General features: G+C 34.6%; 1 protein-coding gene across 1 annotated transcript in view; it reads right to left on the bottom strand.

Moving 5' to 3' along the window:
- LOC101693045 (zona pellucida binding protein) overlaps window positions 1–20,655 on the bottom strand; it is a 106,567-nt gene that overhangs the window by 58,829 nt on the left and 27,083 nt on the right. Inside the window, exon 5 of the mRNA XM_004739400.2 lies at window positions 13,295–13,513. Coding sequence (XP_004739457.1) covers window positions 13,295–13,513 — 219 coding nt within the window. The remainder of the gene's footprint in view (window positions 1–13,294; window positions 13,514–20,655) is intronic.

Here is a 20,655-nt window from a genome sequence, read left to right as displayed (position 1 = left end):
CCAAAGTCTATATCACAAATGAAAATCAGTTTTTGAAATACACAATAGATCATTTATCTAATATTCCTCATCCAGTAATAATTAAGCAATTTCCTAATGTTAAACTATACTAGTCAGCTATAAATGTAAGCCAAAGATTTGTTTTATGTAAATCAGGAACACTTCACTAAGTGAACCTAAGGGTTAATAATAACGATGGTAAAAATAACAATGCCTGACGATGACAATGATGAAAGATTAGAGCAGAAATACATAAAACAGAAAACGGAAAAATCATAGAAAAACTTCACCATATGAAGAGTTGCTTCTTTGAAAAGTAAACAAAATTTACAATCCCTTAGTGAAACTAACCAAGGAAAAAAGGAAGGGCCCAAACCAACAAAATTATAAATAAAAAAATTATATAACTGTAAAATGGGAATTCAAAAGATCATTAAAAGGCTACTAGGAATAACTATATACCACTTAACTGTACAATGTGGAAGACATAAAAACTCGTGAGACATAAAAATCAAAGAGGAAATAAGAAAAAGATGACTTAAGGATTTTGATTAAATAATCTTTCTAGATTATTTCATCAAGTTAATTACCACAGTTCTAAAGCCTTGTTACTTCCCATTATTTATGAAAATACATAAAAAGATATCTGAAAAGAAATTCAAAAATTAAAAAAATTTTAAAAATCTGATTTCTATCCCTAGGTCTAGCACTAATAAACACAGGCATATTATTTAATATCTCCTTGAGATCCAGTCTCTGCTCTGTAAAGTAAGAGGCTATTATGATTTTGTCTCCTTCCTAGCTGTGAAAATAGGATTTAAAATGTCAATCTTAACAATTTAAGTTCTATATAATATAACCACAAACAATTGTGACAAGTTTACTTTCCCCAAATTCTCTACATGAGAAGACAGATCCTGGCTTATATTATCAACATTTGCCTAGCACATTATATAAAATATGTTGGATGGATAAGCACTGATATGAAAATAATAAAACTGACCACAGAAGTATTAATAATGCAGAATATACTGTGGAATAATGGGAAATCTTCATTACTTCAATATTCTTTTTTAGTATCTCTTCAAAACAGTGCACATCATGAAATTTCCCTGTTGCCCTCTCAACTGATATCATAAAGTATTACAAAATACCACAAAAAGACAATATAGTACATCACAGTGATTTCATAAAACCAAACAAAACAGGTGTTAACTTGAAGCAGACCTCCAAGAAGGGCTGTAAATAAGGTTAAAAAAAGTTTTTGTTTCTTTATGGACTATCTTTTAAATCCTTTTAAAATGAGACCATCATAAAACTAGACCCAGGAAATGAAAATTGCTAGACTTATGTACCAAAAATATACAATGAAGTTTAAAAAAAGTACTTTTAAAAATGTAGCCAAATATTTAAAATATTATTTATCTAAGGTCTTTTGAAACTACTGTTCATTACAAAGTATTTCAGAAGACAGTAGGCCAGAATCTACCTCTTTATCATAATATGATTATGAGATCAGATCAGACAATTTTATTTTTAATTTGAGTCTATATAAAAGTTTAAGGCAAATTTAAAAATCCATCAGAATCTACTATTTATTGGAGTATGCAGGCAGATCAGTTGGTTAAGCAACTGCCTTCAGCTCAGGTAATGATTGGGCGCTCTGCTCGGAGATGAGTCTGCTTCTCCCTCTTCCCCTCACCCAGCTCATATTCACTTGCTCTCTCTCAAATAAAAAAAATCGTTTTTAAAAATCTACTATTTAGGGGCAACTGAGTGGCTCATTTTTTAGGAGTCTGCCTTCGGCTCACGTCATGGTTCAAGGGTCCTGTGATCAAGTCCCGCATTGAGCACCCTGTTTAGTGGGAAGCCTGCTTCTCTCTTTTCCACTCCTCCTGCCTGTGTTCCCTTCTCTCTCTGTCTCTCTTTCTCTCTGTCAAACAGATGAATCTTTAAAAAAAAAAAAAAGAAAAAAAATCTATTCATTAAACTAAAGCAAAATTGTTGGAAACAATAACAGAATCCACAAAAATTATCCAGTCTTTAGAGTCAGTGTGGAGAGTGGTTAATCAAGTCATTAACATCTAGAATGCTTAAGTTATACTCCAGTACTAAAGGTGGTAACAGCCAACAGGCAATATTCACCCCCACCACCTTTTTAGGTAAACCAAACAACACTTATGCTGTCTAGATCAGTTCAATTAGCTCTCTAGAGCTAAGAAAGCATCTTTTCTTTCTGAACCCCTGCCTCCTTTGATATACATGCTTTACTTAGGCTAGGTGGCCAAGCTCATCCTGTATAAAACTATGCATGCTTTTTTGTCTTTTTATATGAAACTTTCTACAAAATTTAAAAATGAAAAAGAAATGATATCTGAAAAATGGTGAAGTAGGATATTTCAAGTGATATCCTACCATAGAAAGGCTGACAAAGACACAAAACAGTAAGAATCAAATTTGCTGACACCTAATTTTTACATCAACGAAGAAAATGCTAAGTCCACAGAAGCTGACTTATGCACAGCACCTGAAGAAACTTTTATCAGAACACTAGCTAACAAGCTAAAGGACATGAGAGATCATGTACAACAAAGAACAGTCTTACAAAGGTAGTTTAGATAAGTCACTAAAACAAATTATTACAACTCACATGAGCAACAAAAACAAACACAACAGAGGTAGAAGAATCTGACTTCATGATTACTACCTCCTAGACTATTAAAAATGTACAGTTTTCAAAAAATTATAAGGAATATGAAGAAAGAAGACAGTATGAACCAACTGCCAAACAAACAAACAAACAATCCCCGAGGAAGCACAGAAATTGGAATTCCTATTATATTAAATATATTCAAAAAACTAAAGAAAGTAATTAACAAATACAAAGAGGAAAATAATTTCTCAACAAATAGAACATATTAATAAAGTGAAGGAAAAGAAACTCAAAAGAAATTCTGAAAGTGGCAGTTACGACAATGAAAATGAAGAACTCACTGTAGGCTTTCAAGTACAAATTTGATTTTGTGAAAAAATAAGTGAACTTGAGGATAGGAAAACTGAAATTATCAAGTTACAGGAGCAGAAAGAAAAAGCAGGAAGAGAAATGAAAGCCTAAGAGATCTGTGACACATCAAGGGTACTAACATATGCATAATGGGAGTCATAGGTGAGAAAAAGAAGAAAGAAACTTAAAGAACATTTGAAAAATGCCAGTAATGTCCCAATTTAAGAAAAGATATATATCTACATACTCCCCAAAAAATCAATGGAATTCAAGGAGGATAAAGGCAAGGAATTCAACGGTGAAACACATTATAATAAATCTGGCAAAAATCAAAGACAAAGAAATTATCTTGAAAGCAGAAAGAGAGAGAGAAGAAGAAAAGGAAGTTGTCACTTACTGCAAAGTCCATCAAAAAGAATAATAGCAGATTTCTTGTAAAAAAAAAAATGGCTATCAGAAGGCAGTGAGATAACATAACACATTTAAAGTATTAAAAGAAAAAACGGTCAACCAAGAATCCTGTATCTGGAAAAGTATCTTTCAGAAATGAAGAAGAAAGTAAAATATACCAAACACAATGCTTGCAACATTAGCCAGTAACAGGACAACAGACAGTAGTCCAATGTTATGCAAAGAAATAAAGAGCAGTGGTAAAGTCAGCTCCACAGACATAGGGCAATATTATTGGATTTTTATTATTTTAACTCTTTTTTCATGTAGATGATTAAAAATAAATATGTAAGATAATAATCATAAATCTATGTTAGTGGTTAAACAATGGATAATAATGCTATTATCAGGAACATCACAGGAAGGAAGGAACAAACTATACTGGGGCAGAGTTTTGGTACCCTGTTCAAACTAGGCTGGTATTCAAACTATACAATTACATACAGAAGTTATTAACTGTAAAACTCAGGACAGCTGCCAAGAAAATAACTAGAATATAGTCAGAAAAAGAAATGAAAATAAAATCAAAATGCTATTTTATAGTCAATTAAACAGAAGAAGAATCAGTAATGGAACCATTAAGAAATAAAAAAAGGTAAAAGAGAACTTCGGTTTATACTCCAATACTAAAGGCACTTGAATGCTGTCACTACTGTCCTCACAAGAAAAGAGGTAAATAAACTGAGACTCACAAAATCCTTTTTGATTCATCAGATAACTGAGGTCTCAAAGAATACTGCTGCCCACACCACTGTAGGGAAAAAGAGGTAGTTATGGAGAATTATTGCTTACCCAGAGGAGAAGCCCCAGAGCAAGAGCCTGCCAGGGGAGCTAGCACCACTAGGAAAACCTGAAACTTGGAATCTGTTGAAGGCTTGCAGTGAGAAAGCTCAAGTATTAAAAAAATTCCAGATCACAGGGACCTCCACACTTTCATGAGTTTTTGCCCCCATCAGTCCCAAAAGGTTCTTAGGTAGGGGACTAAAAACAAATCCCCTAGTGCTTCTAGCATGAGGAAGAACAAAATAAACATTTTGAAATGCACCAAAAATACTCAGATGTCTTCAATGAAAGCTTGTCTTATTGAGAAATATTTTACTGTAGCTCAAGCACCTTGAGGTTTACCAGAGTCTAAATGACCTTGCAGACTGGAAATATCCAACTCCAACTACCAGTGAAAATCAAGAAAGAAGAGGAAAAACACTGCTGAAGGTTTCACACAAAAGGTGTATGCTGTCTAAAATCCTGAGATCTGGTTGTGGGGAGACAGAATGCTTTTGCTACCTCTACAAATTACCACCACATTAACAGGGTATCTTATAAACCAAGAGATTACAACAGAAGGATTTTAAATCTCATACTTAAGAAGAAGACTTTAGGGAAACTCAAAGACAACAAAGGAGACAAAATCAAGAGTATCACAGAAATTTTTAGCCTCTAAAACCAATAGTTCTCATAAATAGTAAATAGAGGCCAAATCCTAAACAGAGAAGCAAAAAATATTATAATAAAACACACCTAATTCAGTTCTTACTATTAGGCATATCATTTCCAGTTTTCAATAAAAACTTTCAAGAAATACTAAAAGGCAAGAAAGTTTCAAAAAACACAGCAAGCTGGGTGTCTGGGTGGCACAGTTTATTGGGCGTCCAACTCTTGATTTCAGCTCAGGTCATGATCTCAGGGTCATGAGATTGAGCCCTGTGTCAGGTTCTAAGGCCAGTGTGGAATATGCTTCAAATACTCTCTTTCCTCTCTTTCCCTCTTGACCTCTGGCCCTCCCCCTCCGACTCTCACCCTCTCTAAAACAAAATAAACAAAATCTTAAAAAAAAAAAAAGGAACTGAACAAGTATTATAATCATACTCAGAAATGGCAGAGACATTGACGTTATTATACTGGAAATTTAAAATAACTATGACAATAGGCAAAGGGCTCAAATGGAAAGGGTAGACAATGCAAGAATAGACGGGTAGTGTAAGGACAGAAATTAAAACTCTACGAATGCCTCAAAAGGAAATGCCAGAATCAAAAATGCCATAAAAGAAATGAATGTCTTCCATGAGGTCATCAGGAGACTAAATGTGGCTGAGGAAAAAATCAGACTGGACTGGAGATTGAAGTACGTCAGTGGAAACTTCTGAACCTGAAAAGCAAAGTGAAAAAATCATGGGAAAAAAACAAACGGAAAAGAACTTCCAAGAACTGTTGAACACTAGCAAAAGTTACAATGTACATACAATAGGAATCACCTGAGGGAAAAGAATTAATGAAATGAAAAGGATCTTTTTAGCAACAGTGGATAAGAATTTTCCAGTTAATGACAGACAAAAGCAGAGCTCCAGGAAACTAACAGACAACACGCAGAATAAATACTGAAAAATCTTCACAGGGGTCTACCATATCTAAACTATAGAAAATCAAACAAAAAGAAAATCCTTAAAGAAGCAAGGGGATAAAATACTCCTTACTAATAGAGAAGGAAGGGTAAGATTTACATCGAAGAAGATTCTGAGAAGATGGCGGAGTAGAAGTCTCCCCTCATACACAACAATTTCAGTGGAAGAATCTGTGCCATGTAACTTCTGGAATTCGGAAGTCTATGGGAATTATGACAATTTCCAAGAGAAGGCTTGGACGGCAAGTTGTTAATTTCAGTCAATTTTGGCTCTTAGCACAGTAGTGGCTCCCCATCCAACACCTAAAGAACCATGGCCGGCAGCTGTGCACGTATTCTTGAAATAGCCTGTACATAGCTTATAGGAGCCAGGATGGGGAAGTTAAAACAAAAAAACAACCCTGACCTCCAAATATCAGATGTGTGCTTAATTTGCTCACTGCTTCTTCTTTCACAGAGATGCAGGTAAGAGGCAGGCGGCCCTTACTGTTGCACATCCTTTCATGTCACAAGTCCCTCTCACACAAGATGTGAGAGATGACTAGTAGAGACCAGAAAGCGTCAGTGCCCCTTTTTTGCCTCATTTTTCTCTTTTATTTTTTTGGGTAGCCAGGAATTAAACAGAATGGTATCTAAAAACGACATTTATAGGATAAATAGGAAGTGACCATATATGAACAAGAAAGATAAAAGAAAGACAAGAACTGAGAGAACTTAAGTTTATACCTCACATGGACCTTCAGTACAGAGACAGCCTACACTGATTTAAAAAAATAAACAAAACAATAAAATAAACCCTGGAAAATGAAAAGAATCTTATTTCTATTTTACACTTACACTATTAGACTCAAACGCCCAGTATTCAAGAAATAAGACATATGAAGAAACAGTATGGTCTGTTCAAAGGAAAAAAGTAAATCAACAGGAACTATCCCTGAAAAACACCTGACGTCAAGTTTATTGGACTAAGACTTTAAAACAACCCCCTGGAGGACGGGGAAAGAATTACAGAATATGTAGATAGAGTCAAAATTATGTATGAGCAAATATGTATTAATAAAGAGATAGGAGGGGCACCTGGGTGGCTCAGTGGGTTAAGCCTCTGCCTTCGGCTCAGGTAATGATCCCAGGGTCCTGGGATCGAGCCCTGTATCGGGCTCTCTGCTCAGCGGAGAGCCTGCTTCCTCCTTTCTCTGTGCCTGCCTCTCTGCCTACTTGTGATCTCTCTCTCTCTCTGTCAAATAAATAAATAAAATCTTTTAAAAAAATAAAGAGACAGGAAACAAAAAATTCACTAAAATGATCTGAATGCAGATGTAATCAGGCAGAAGAAAAAATCAGCCCACTTGAAAACAGATCATTAGAAATTATTAAATCAGAGAAAAAGAAAAAGCCTGAGGAAAAGTGAGCAGAACCTAAGAAAACTTTTGAACATCATCAAATGAACACAAATGAACCAAAATATACATTATGGAGTCCCAGAAGGAAAGACAGCAAGTATTGGAGCAATCATTTTAAGAAAATAGTGGCTGAAAACTTCTTGAATTTGATGAAATCATGAATAGAAACATCTAAGAAGCTCAACAAACACCAAGTAAGGTGAACTCAAGAGACTGACTCCCAGGAAGACACATTATAACGAAGCCTCTGAAAGACAAAGAATCCCAAAAGCAGGAAGAGAGAACTAACATGTCACATACAAAAAGTTTTCAGTAAGATGAGCTGACTCCACCACAAAAATTTGAGAGACCAGATGTCATACGCTGATATATTCAGTGTACTAAAAGCTGTTCTTTTTTTGGTTTTGTTTTTGTTTGTTTTTAAGTATCAACCAAGAATCCTGTAACATGCAAAACTGTCTTTCAAGAGTAAGGGGGAGTTCAGACATTCCTAAATAAACAAAAGCTGAGGAACTTGTTACCATTAGTCCTGCCCTCCAAGAAATGCAGGAGTCCTGCAGGGTGAAAGGGAGGGACACAAGATAGTAACGTGAAGCACTATGAATAAAAGGTCTCCATAAAGGTAAATACGTGAGTAATGCTAAAAGCTAGTATTATTGTAAGACTAGAATCTAACAGCAATTTTTTACATGATTTAAGAAGCTATTAAAAATGTCTAAAAGCTAGTATTACTGTAACTTTGGTTTGTAACTTCACATTTTATTTTCTGCATAATTTGAGAGACTAAATTCATTTAAAATAATTTTTACTTTATATTTGGGGCAATTTATAAAGTCATAATTTTATGACGACAACAATGGAAAAGGATGGGAAGAGAACTGTGAAAGCTCCCAACAGACAAAGATACTATAAGAAAGTTTAAGATCCATACCACTAATGAACACTGATGCAAAAGTCAACAAAATACTAGCAAACCAAATTAAGGAACACATTAACAGGATAATATACCATGATTAAGTGGGATTAACTACCAGAATGCAAGGATAAATCAAGATACAAAAATCAATCATTGTAAGACACCACATTAACAGAATGAAGGGACCAAAAAACCTATATGACCATCTCATTTGATGCAGAAAAGTCATTTTACAAAATTCAACACCCTTTAATGGAAAAAAATTAAATAGGACAGTCCAGAAATAAACCCATATATCTGTGGTTACCCGACTTTCAACAAGGGTACACTCACAATTCAATGAGGGGGACCACAGTCTCCAAAAAATGCTGCTGGGCCAACTGAACATCCACACGTCAGTGAAGACAGGACCCGTATTTGACAGTACATAAAAAAATTACCTCAAAATCAATCTTTGACCTAAATGCAGAGGTAAAACTTCAAAATTCTTAGAAGAAAACAAAGTAGTATACAAAAAAAATCAATAAATAATCTAAGATTACACTTCAAAGAAAAAGAAAGGGGGGTGGGGAAGTTGTCCCAATGTAAGAAGAAAGGAAATAATAAAAATTAAAGCAGATGTCTTCTTTGGAAAAATGTCCAGTTTTTCAATTGGATTATTTGGTTAGGGTGCTCAGTTTTACAAGTTCTTTATATATTGTAGATACTAAACTTTTATCAGATACATCATTTGCCAGTGTCTTCTCCCATTCAATGGGCTGCTTATTAGTTTTGTTGATTGTTTCCTTTGCTGTGCAAATCTTTTTATCTTGATTAAGTCCCAAAAGTTTATTTTTCCTTCTGTTTCCCTTGCCTCAGGAGACATCTCTTAAAAGAAGCTGCTACAGTCAATGTCAAACAAGTTACTGCCTGGGTTCTCTTCTAGAACTTTATACTTTCAGGTCTCACATTAAGGTCTTTAATCCATTTTGATTTTATTTTTGTATATGGTATAAGAAAGTGGTCCAGTTTCATTCTTTTGCATGTAGCTGTCCAGTTTTCCCAACACCATTTGTTAAAGAGACTGTCTTTTTCCCATTGGATATTCTCTCTTGTTTTGTCGAAGATTAAATGATTATATAGTTAGGAGTTCATTTCCAGGTTTTCTAATCTGTTCCATTAGTCTCTGTGTCTACTTCTACGCTAGTACCATACTGTTTTGATCACCACAGCTTTGTAATATAACCTGAATTCCAGAACTATGATGCTTCCAAGCTTTCTTTGCCTTTCCTTTTCAAGATTGTTTTGGCTCTTCGGGGTCTTTTGTGGCTATATACGAATATTAGGATTGTTTGTTCTACTGTGAGAAATGTATTTTGGTATTTTGATAGGGACTGCATTAAACATATAGATTGCTTTGGGTAGCATAGACATTTTAACAATATTTGTTTTTCCAGTGCAGTGGGGAGGTTGGTAGGGGATGGGTTAAATGGGTGGTTGGGATTAAGGAGTGCACTTGTCATGATGAGTGCATGGAGATGTATGACGTGTTTAATTACTAGAATGTATACCTGTAACGAATATAACACTGTATGTTAAGTAACTGGAACTAAAATCTTATACAAATTAAAGGAGAAATAAACAGAATATGGAATAGGAAAAAATAGAATTAAGAAAAATGATAGCTGGTTCTTTGAAAAAAAAACCAATGTATAACTTTTAGCTAGATAAGAAAAAAAGAGAGGCTCAAATAAGTAAAATCTTAAAACAATAGGGAAACATTACAATCTGATACCACAGAAATACAAACGATCCTTAGAGACTGCTATGAATAACAATATACCAAAAACTTGACAACCTGGAAGAAATGCATACATTCTTTTTTTAAAAACATTTTATTTATTTATTTATTTGATAAAGAAAGAGAGTGGGTGGGGGGAGGAGCACAGAAAGGGGGGGGGATCTTAAGCACACTTCACACTGAGTGCAGAGCTCAATATGGGGCTCCATCTCACAATGCTGAGATTATGACTTGAGCCGAAATTGAGTCAGATGCTTAATTGGCTGGACCACCCATGCATCCCAGAAATGGGTATAGGATTCATCCCTGGGATGCAAGGATGGTTCAACATATGCAAATCAACAACTGTGATGCATCCCATTGTTAGGAAGAAAAATAAAATCCCATGATCATCTCAATTGATACAAAAGTATTTGACAAAATTCAACAGCCATTCACAATAAAAATTCCTAATAAACTGGGTATAAAAGGAAAGTACTTCAACATAATAAAAGCTGTATATTACAAGCCCACAGCTGACATCATACTCAATGGTAAAAGGTTAAAGATTTTCCTCTGAGATCAAGAACGAGACAAGGGTGCCTAGTCTCACCATTCCAATATAATAGTATTAGAAGACCTAGCTCAAGCAAACAGAAAGAGAAAGAAAAGGCATTTGCATCAAAAACAAATAAGTAAAACCATCTCTGTCTGCAGATGATGTGTTTCAAAATATAGAGAAAACAACAGACGCCATCAAAAAAACTGTCAGACCTAATAAATGAATCTAGTAACATTGACAGACATAAAATCAACATACAAATATCAATTGCATTTCAATACAATAATGACACATTACTTAAAAAAAAAAGAAAACAATCCCACTTATAATAACATCAAAAATAATAATATACTTAGGAATAAATTTAAACAATAAGGTAAACGATCTGTACACTGCAAACATATACTGATAAGGAAACTGTAGACTCACAAATTAATAGAAAGATATCTCATGTTCATGAATTTAAAGCATCAACATTATTAAAATGTCCATACAACCCAAAGCAATGTATGGATCCAATATAATCTCTATCAAGATTCCACCAGCATTTTTTACAGAAATATTAAAAAAATAAAAATAAAAATTTTATGGAACCACAGAAGATACTGAATAGCCAATGTACTTCTGAAAAAGAGGAGAACTGGAGGCAATACACTTCTAATTTCAATGTATATTACAAAGTATAGTAATCAAAACCAATAGGATACTGGCATGAAATCAGACACGATCTATGGAACAGAACTGAATGCCCAGGAAATAAACTCATGCATATAAAGTCAAAGGAGCCAAGAATACTCTGTGAAGAACATGTGGTCTCTAAAACAAACTGTACTGGGAAAAGCAAATAGTCTATATGCAAAGAATGAAACTGGACTCCTATCTCACACCACTCACAAAAATTAATTTGAATTGAATTAAAGATTTTAATGTTAAGACATAAACCATAAAATTCCTAGAAGAAAACATGCAAGAAAGGTCCCTGACAGTAAACATGCCAATGACTTTATGAATAGGACACCCAAAGCACAAACAATGAAAACAAAACAAAACAAAAAATATGTGAACTACATCAAACTAGGAAAGTTCTTCATGGTAAAGGAAATAATTGTGTGTGTGTGTGTGTGTGTGTGTGTGTGTGTGTGTGTCTCCAGACACAATGGAACAGCATTTAGCCCTGAAAATGAAGGAAATTCTGCCATTTGCAACAAAGTGGATGAACCTTTAGGGCATTGTGCTAAGTGAAACAAGTCAGACAGAGAAATAAATACTTATGAATTCACTAACATACAGAATAGACTAAAACTAGTCACAGGAACAGAAAACTGATTAGTGATTGCTGGGGTAGCAGGTGGGACCTGAGGCAAATGAATAAAAGTAAACAAAGAGTATAAACTTGTAGTTATAAAAAGTGTAAGCACACAGATATAAGGCAGAGTGTGAATTACAGAAGATATAATGTGAGTATAGTTGATAATTAATGTGTGTATATTTGAAAACTGCTTAAAGAATAGATTTTAAAATTTCTCACCACAGAAGAATAAGATAAAATAAACTGTAAGTATATGAGATGATGTGTTAACTTTGTTGTAATCATTAATATATAGTTGTACATATATACACACGTGTGTATATACAGGATACACACATACACATACAAAATCCTTATGTTGTACTTCTTAAACTTATATACTGTTATATGCCCATTTATTTCAATAAAGGTGGAAAGAAAGCAAAAATTGGGCAAAGGACTTGAATATACTTTTCTCTAAAAAATATATACAAATGGCCAATAAGCACATGAGATGTTCAACATCATTAGTCATTAGAAAAATGCATTTCGAGCCCACTATGCCTCATTTCTATTGTATATCATCTCTCTTCTCTTGAGGGTTAAACTTTACTTCCGAGGTCTTGTAAGGATTATTAAATGCCTATTAATAGCCCCTATTAAACACACTGGGTACAAAGGCCTCATAACTCTTATGAATGCTAATAGTGAGTCCTTGAAGGGCTAAAGAAAGATCTTAACTGTGATACTTTGTCTCAGAAGCTACAGACTAACTTCCAAAATTCTTTTGAAGTCAGAGGAAAGCATTAAAGAAGATAAAAGACAGTGCAAATGGGGTTGAACACCTTTTCTCCTGTAAAGCTTCACATATCTCAACTGTGTCTAAAAATTCAATTCTAGATGGCCAAAACAACAACAACAAACCAGAAAATTGGAGAAATGGGTGAGTACAATCAAACATCAGCAGTAGAGGAACGAAGGACAACAGCAAGCGGTATCATCTGAGATGGAAAGAGGATGGAGTCCTATTGCCAGGGGCAGAGGGACCCAATACGAACATGTGAATCGTTACTCCACAGTGTAAATTTATTCATAAACAGGCCCTTTATAGATATACATGTAGGTACAAAATCAATTCTTTGTTTTCTAGAATACATTGGGTCTCCACTCTGTGTTATTAGGAAAAGCACGGTAAGCTGTTACAATGGTCCCTCTGGTCTGTAATATTAACTCATGTTATTAGAATTAGATGCTTTTCCAGCTAAGTATCAAGGTAGGCATTTCTTTATACCAAATTCTATTCTCTAATAAATTACCACAGCAAGGTTTAGTTATTGGAAAGTGCTACCTTTTCATTAAGTATGTGAATCAGAATTTTATGTTGGGGCCTATCAGAACTAAGTCAAAGCAGAGAACATGAAACATATTCAGATCTGTAACATTTACTTTTGAAAAATTCTGCAGGTAATTCATTTTTGTTTTGAATTCATTTTCTTTAAAGAACTATATATACTTACCTGAAAATGTAAAGAACAATTCATTTTGCAAACCAGCTCTTTGCATTTTAACACGATGGCATTCCGACTTCAGTAAAGAAACTTCACATGAAAGGTCAAGAACCAATTTGCTCAAAATCTGAAGAAGTTTCTTCTCAAAAGAAATATTATAGATACTATTGCAAGGAGCTGCATGATATCGAGCTGTGAACTGGTAATAATAATGAGGCTCACGATAAGCTGTAAAAAATTAAAGAACAACACAAAAGTGGCTATTTAAACAATTAAAATATACTGCAACTACTAAAATGAAACTGTTACTTGAAATAAGATCATAGTATTTTTATATCCATCCTGAGGAAACTGAGGGATTGAGGGAGACAGGGATTATGTCATCACATGCCCCATGCCTATGGTATCAAAACTGAGATTCTGGGTGCCTGAGTGGCTGAGTCGGTGAAGCGTCCAACCCTTGATTTTGGCTCAGGTCATGATCTCAGGGTTGAGGATGAGCTCAATATCAGGCTCTGCACTCAGCAGGGAACCTGCCTGAGATTCTCTCCCTCTCCTTCTGCCCTTCCCCCCTACTTGCTTATGTCCGTTCTCTCTCTCTCTCTTCCCCCACCCCTCAAAATAAATAAATAAATAAATCTTTTTAAAAAAATCAAAACTAAGATTCTAACCAAGAAGCCTGCCTCATACGTAATCTGTGTCCTTAACCAATACATTATTCTTCCTCAAACAGGAAAGAAATTTCTCAAAGTTTAACTATTCATCTTAAAACAAACAACAGTCCTGTAATTACCAACTATAGGCAAAAACTGGTATGTTTCTTATAAATCTACCAGTTTTACTGAGTTCCATTACAATATCTGAAACTGAGAACCTTTCCTCCCTAACCATTTTAAAATCCCACTGAAATGAGAGGAAAAATACAAAAATCATAGGAAATTCAAAATAATTATATACATATTATATAACCACATTCTTGACATAATGACATCAAAATAAAAATCAACAATGAAAAATCTATCAAATATTTTAAAATAAAATACTACTAAATAACAAATAGCGTATCCAATAAAGTAATGATGATTAAAAATATTAAAACAATTACAGTAGCATGACATGACATGTGGAAAAACGGTACAAGCTCATTTCCCAATGAAAGCAATATCAATTATTTTTAGAAAACAGCCATTTATAATGTCTGAAAATGGTCCTAACATAAGCAGAAAGAGGGAAGGGTTCCTGGAAAAAGAAAGTCATATCTCTCTGGGCATAAGAACAGTAATTTCAGGCCCTGGCCATCTTAGGCAAGCATACAGGAATGAACAGCCTGTGCCAGACCAGGAGACAGCCAAATCATACCAGAAACAATAAATTAGTGACAAAATTCCCAGTGCTAGTTAGTTATGACAACTATCTCAATTAATCATGAGCAGATAGCAGTTTACTGGATTGTACTCACCAACTTTTAACTGTGTCAGAACTTCAAAGCCACAAAAAAGCTGAGAGATCTGATCCAAGCCACTCTCTTTGTTAACTTGCACACTGTGGCTCAGGGAATGCAAAGTGTTATTTAAACACATTCTCCTGGGTGAGAGTATGGGAAATAAGGTACCACCCAGGAGGTGAAATGACATCTGGCAGCAACACAACCTTCAATGCCTCCACCGGCTGGTGGCTGAGGCCCGGGCAGGGGAAGAAGAAGTGTGTATAGAAACTAGGGAAGGCTAAATATTTTCTTGCAGTAACCAGAGCCAGCAAATGTTCAATTATCATCCTTTACTTTTCTGATAACAGAAATAATCTTTGTGGAAAGAGAAACAAAAAATTTGTAAGCAAACAATAAACCATACAAACTCCCAGTACTGATTCCAAAGTGAGGTCTGACCTGAAGCACACTCTTGCGTTAACTTCACCGGATCTAAACCCCTCTGAGCACTCAGAGGCTGGACCCACCCAGGCCAGAGAACTGATTATACATGCCCATGCCTGCCCCTGCCTGCCCTCGGAATACTGACCTGGACTCTGCCACCTTAAATGACTTTTTGCCCAACTCCAACCTGTATTCCCCCTTGAGCAAGCCCCTTCATAAATATGGATGCACCCTCAGCTTAAAGCTTCCCCAATTTTCTTGTTCCAGGAGACACCAGTGTGGGTAAGAGCCCTGAGGTTCTCTTTGCTCACTGCAAGTAAAACCTCTCCTTTTCTTGTCTGAGAACAACACTGGGAAAGTCAGTGGGGAGGAGCTACCATGGGGTCAGAAAAAAATCTCAAACACAGACCTGGGGAATACGCTTTCAAAGGAACCCAAATTTAACTGGATTAGTGTTCAGACGAATTTATGTCTACGGCACTGTCAAAAACAAAAGATCCATCAAACTGCTCTGGGTACACCCAAGCTGCACCTTCTTAAAACAAACCAGGGGCGGGGGGTGGGGGGGGTGTCTTCGTGTTATGGTGGGTGAGGAGTGAACTTCACAGAAATGATGTAGGTACTTGCTAAGCAAATAAACATGAAATAATTATCACAAGGCTGGGGAGAGCAGGGGTATGGGTTACTACCCAGGGTTCATACTCTATCTAAAAAGTCCAATTTCTAGAAAAGGAACAGTAAAATATGACTCACGTACTGGAAAAAATGAGGGAACAGTAACCACTTTTGAGAATGATCAGACGTGGGATTTAAGAGATAAAGATTTCAAACCATTCATCATAAATATGCTAAAACCAGCACCTGGGTGGCTCAGTCAGTTGAGCATCTGACTCAGTTTTGGCTCAGGTTGTGATCTCAGGGTCATGAGATCAAGCCTCATGTTTGGTTCCACACTGAGCACAGAGCCTGTTTGGGAATCTTTCTCTCTCCCCTCTACCCCCTTCCCCCGGCTTGTGCACATAAAAAAGAAAGAAAATGTTAACATAACTCAAGAAGATTATTATTAAAGATGGAAGACATAATGACAATCTCACATTAAATAAAGAATATCTATAAAGTTAGAATTATAAAAAAATGAACCAAGTGGACACACTGCAGTTGAAAAATGAAAACATGCAAAGGAGAAATGGACCAAGGGGCTTAGCAGATATGATCTGGCTAAAAAATGAATCAGCTAAAAGAAGTTCTTCAGACTGAAAGACCATGACCTCAGTCAATAATATGAATCCACACCCAAAAACAAAGTGTTCTAGTAAAGGTAATTATATAATTACGAAGACCGTATAAGTGCATATTTCTTCTACTTTTTTCCTCTTTATGGATTTAAAAAGCAGTTGTATAAAAGAATTTGTATACAATGTACCAAAGGTCCCCTGTGTGGGGCTACAGAAATTACTATAGATGGTTAATTTGATACGTGGGAGCAAATGAAGAAAATAAAACATGATCATCAAGAAGACTGATTAAACAAAACCTATAAACACACACTTTCTCTCCTTTCTAGCTCTGGCTTCTCAGAAACACATAAAACTATATAAAATAACTATGTATGGTTACTTATGCAACATTTACAAATATAACATGTATAATATTAATACCACAAAAAGCAGGAAAAGGGAATATATGTATGTGTGTGTGTGTGTGTATACATATATATATATATATATATATATATATATATATATGAGTGACATTCTATATCTCACTGGAAATAAGTTAGTATAAATGTCAAGGTGACAGTGGTAGGCTAAGATACATGTCGTAGTCTCAGAGCAATCAATAAGGGAGTAACTCAAAAATATACAGTGAAAAATCATTAAAGAAATTAAAATGCGGGGCACCTGAGTGGCTCAGTGGGTTAAAGCCTCTGCCTTCAGCTCAGGTCATGATCCCAGGGTCCTAGGATTGAGCCCCGCATCGGGCTCTCTGCTCAGCAGGAAGCCTGCTTCCTCCTCTCTGCCTGCCTCTCTGCCTACTTGTGATCTCTGTCAAATAAATAAATAAAATCTTAAAAAAAAAGAAATTAAAATGCTACATTAAAAACATACATTTACTTCAAAAGAATTAATGAGAAACAGAGGAACATTCATGAAACAAGAAACAAAACAACAGTGTATATATCTAATTATATAAAAATGTTAAATGTGAAAGAATGGTACTATCTAATTAAAAGGCAGACACTGTGAAACTGGGTTAAAAAAGCAGTATCAGTTACTTGGTGTCTAAATGAGTCACATGTTACCTTAAATGATACAAATAAACTGAAAGTACTACAATGAAAAATGAAACTATACACTACACATATACAAACACAAGAAAGCAGAAGTGGCCACACAATTATCATGCAAGATGGACTTTAAAAGAAAAAAAAAGTTCCTAGGGAAAGAAAGGAACATTTTATTAAGATAAAAGGGACAATCTCTCAGTAAGAACAATTACAAACATAGACACGCCTTAGAACAAAGCACCAAAACAAAACAAAACCTGACAAAAATAAATAGACAACACTATTAGAGACGTCAATACCATGCTGAAAATAATAGAAAAAATAGGTAGGAGAACAACAAATAAATAGAAGACTTGGGTAATGTCAGGGACAAAACAGAACAGATACCTACAGAACTCTCCACCCAACAGCAGCAAAATGTTCTTCTCAAGTACTCACAGCGCATTCTCAAAGATGTTGCATATTCTAAGCTACCAATCTCAATAAACTTAAAAGGACTGAAGTACAAAGTATTTTCTCTGACTACACTGAATAAAATTTAAAAAAAAGAAATTCATGGCCAAAACTAAGAGTCGGATTCTTAAACCACTGTGCCACCCAAGCACGCCAAATTCTAGAAAACATTAAAGAAATGTTAACAATTCATAATTAACTCTTCCAAAATGAGAAAATGAAGAAAAACTTCCCAATTCATATTATTATTACCCTGACAGCAAAACCACATAAAAAATTTATCACAAGAAATCTTTGGACCAATCTCTTATGAATACAGATGCAAGAATTTTCAACAAAACACTAGTAAACTGAATCTTGCAGGGTACTGAAAGAATTATACATCATGACCAAATGGGATTTATTGCAAAATGCAAGGTTAGTTAAACATTTGAAAAACCAATGAATGTAATACACTACAAAATAAAAACCACATAATTATCTCAATGCAGAAAAAAACAAAAAACACTTGACAAAATCCAACAAACTTCCATACTTACAAACATAATCAACAAATTTGGTACAGGAAACTTCCTCAACCTAATCAAGAAAACCTACATAAAAACCACAGTTAACATCACATTTACAAGGAAGAAAAGAATGTCTGCTTTAACCATTCTTATTCAGCAAAATATAAGAAGTCCTAGTCATCACAGTCAGAAAAACAAGGCATACAAATTGAAAAAAATAATAATAAACTGCCTCTGTGTGTTTATGACATGACTGTCTCACAAAGAATTTACAAAATAAAAGATTCTAGAACTGTTAAGTAACTTTAACAAGAAAACAGATTATAAGATTAAGACACAAATAAATCCTTGGTTATATATTAACAATAAACATTTGAAATCCAAAATTTAAAACCTAATGCCATCCAAAATTATTCAAAAAAAAAAAAACAAAATAATATACTTAGGTATATACTTAACATGTACGTGAAAGAAATAAGAATAGATTTTTTAAAAACATATAAAAGAAATTAAGAAAGATCTAATTAAATGGAGATATGCCATGTTCATGGATTGAAACACTCACTATAGTAGAGGTGACATTTCTCCTCCAAATTTATCTACAGAGTATATGTAATTCCCATAGAAATTCTGCCAGGACATTTTGTAGGTACATTCAAGATATTCTAAAGTTGATATGAAAGAGGAAGTCCCGAAAAACACAAAAACAATCTTCATAAAAAAAAGGATAGTGGGAAGAATCACTCCACTTGGTATTGAATGTTTCTATATTATATAGTTATATTAATTGACAGTGTGGTACTGGCAGAGGAAAAGACCTATTGATTAAGGAAAGAAATTAGAGAACACAGATATAGACCCCCACAAGTATTCTCAACTGGTTTTTGACAAAGGTACAAAAACAATTCATCAAAGGAAGAACAGACTTTGCAAGAAGTGAAGCTGGCATAACTGTATATCCATATATAAAAAGTTAAACCTCAAACCTTATACAAAAATTAACAGAAAATTTGTGCCATTAAAAGTAAACTCTAAGACTGTAGAAGAAATAGATCATCTTTAGCTATGGCTAAGCATAGAACTTTTAGACTTGATACCAAAAAGCATGATTAATAACCAAATCTGATAAAACAGACCTCATGAAATTAAAAAAACTTCGACTTTGCAAAACTACTACAAATTACAAGACATTAAGAAGAGAAACTGTAGGGACACCTGGGTGGCTCAGTGGGTTAAAGCCTCTGCCTTCGGCTCAGGTCATGATCCCAGGGTCCTGGGACCGAGCCCCGCATCTGGCGCTCTGCTCAGCAGGGAGCCTGCTTTCTCCTCTCTCTCTCTGCCTGCCTCCCTGCCTACTTGTGATTTCTGTCTGTCAAATAAATAAATAAAATCTTTGGAAAAAAAGGGAAAAAAAAGGAATAGAAACTGTAGAAGATAAATAAATGGAAAAATAATTCATGTGTATGGACTGTAAGAATATTTCTAAGATGTTCAGACTACCCTATCAACTGATTCAATAAAATTCCTATCAGAATTCAATAGCATTTTTTATAGAAATAAAACAAACAATCCTAAAATTCATATGGAACCACAAAAGACTCCAAATAGCCAAAGCAATCTTGAGAAAAAACAAAGCTGGAGGCATCACACTCCCTGAATTCAAACTGTACTATGAAGCTACAGTAATGAAAAAAGTAAAAAAACAAACAAAAAAAAAAACAGATAAATGGAAGAGACTTACATACACAGTCAATTAATTTACAAAAAAAAAAAAAAAAAGAGAGAGAGAGAGAGAGAAACATGCGATGATGGAAAGGATAGTCTCTTCAACAACTGGTGCTGGAAAAACTGGACCACCCATAGAAAAGGATAGAAACTGGGCCACTAACTTACACCAAACACAAGAATTAACTCAAAGTAGATTAAAGAACTGAATGTAAGACCTAAAACCATAAAACTCCTAGAAGAAAATATAGGTGATGAGCTCTTTGGCAATTTTTCTGATACCAAGAATAAAAGCAATAAAAGCAAAAATAAACAAGTGGGACTACATAAAACTAAAAAGCTTCTGTACAGCAAAAGAAATAATCAACAAAATAAAAAAGATAACTTACTAATAGAAGAAAACTGTTGCAAACCATATGTATAATGAGCAGTTAATACCCAAAATTTCTGAAGACCTAATACGACTCAACAGCAAAAAACACAAACAATCCAATTAAAAATAGGCAGAAGATTTACATAAGCATTT

Source organism: Mustela putorius, unplaced genomic scaffold (assembly GCF_011764305.1).
Source record: "Mustela putorius furo isolate JIRA1106 unplaced genomic scaffold, ASM1176430v1.1 tig00003845_pilon_pilon_pilon, whole genome shotgun sequence".
NCBI classification, from domain to species: domain Eukaryota; kingdom Metazoa; phylum Chordata; class Mammalia; order Carnivora; family Mustelidae; genus Mustela; species Mustela putorius.
This window is presented reverse-complemented; position numbering and strand designations above follow the sequence as displayed.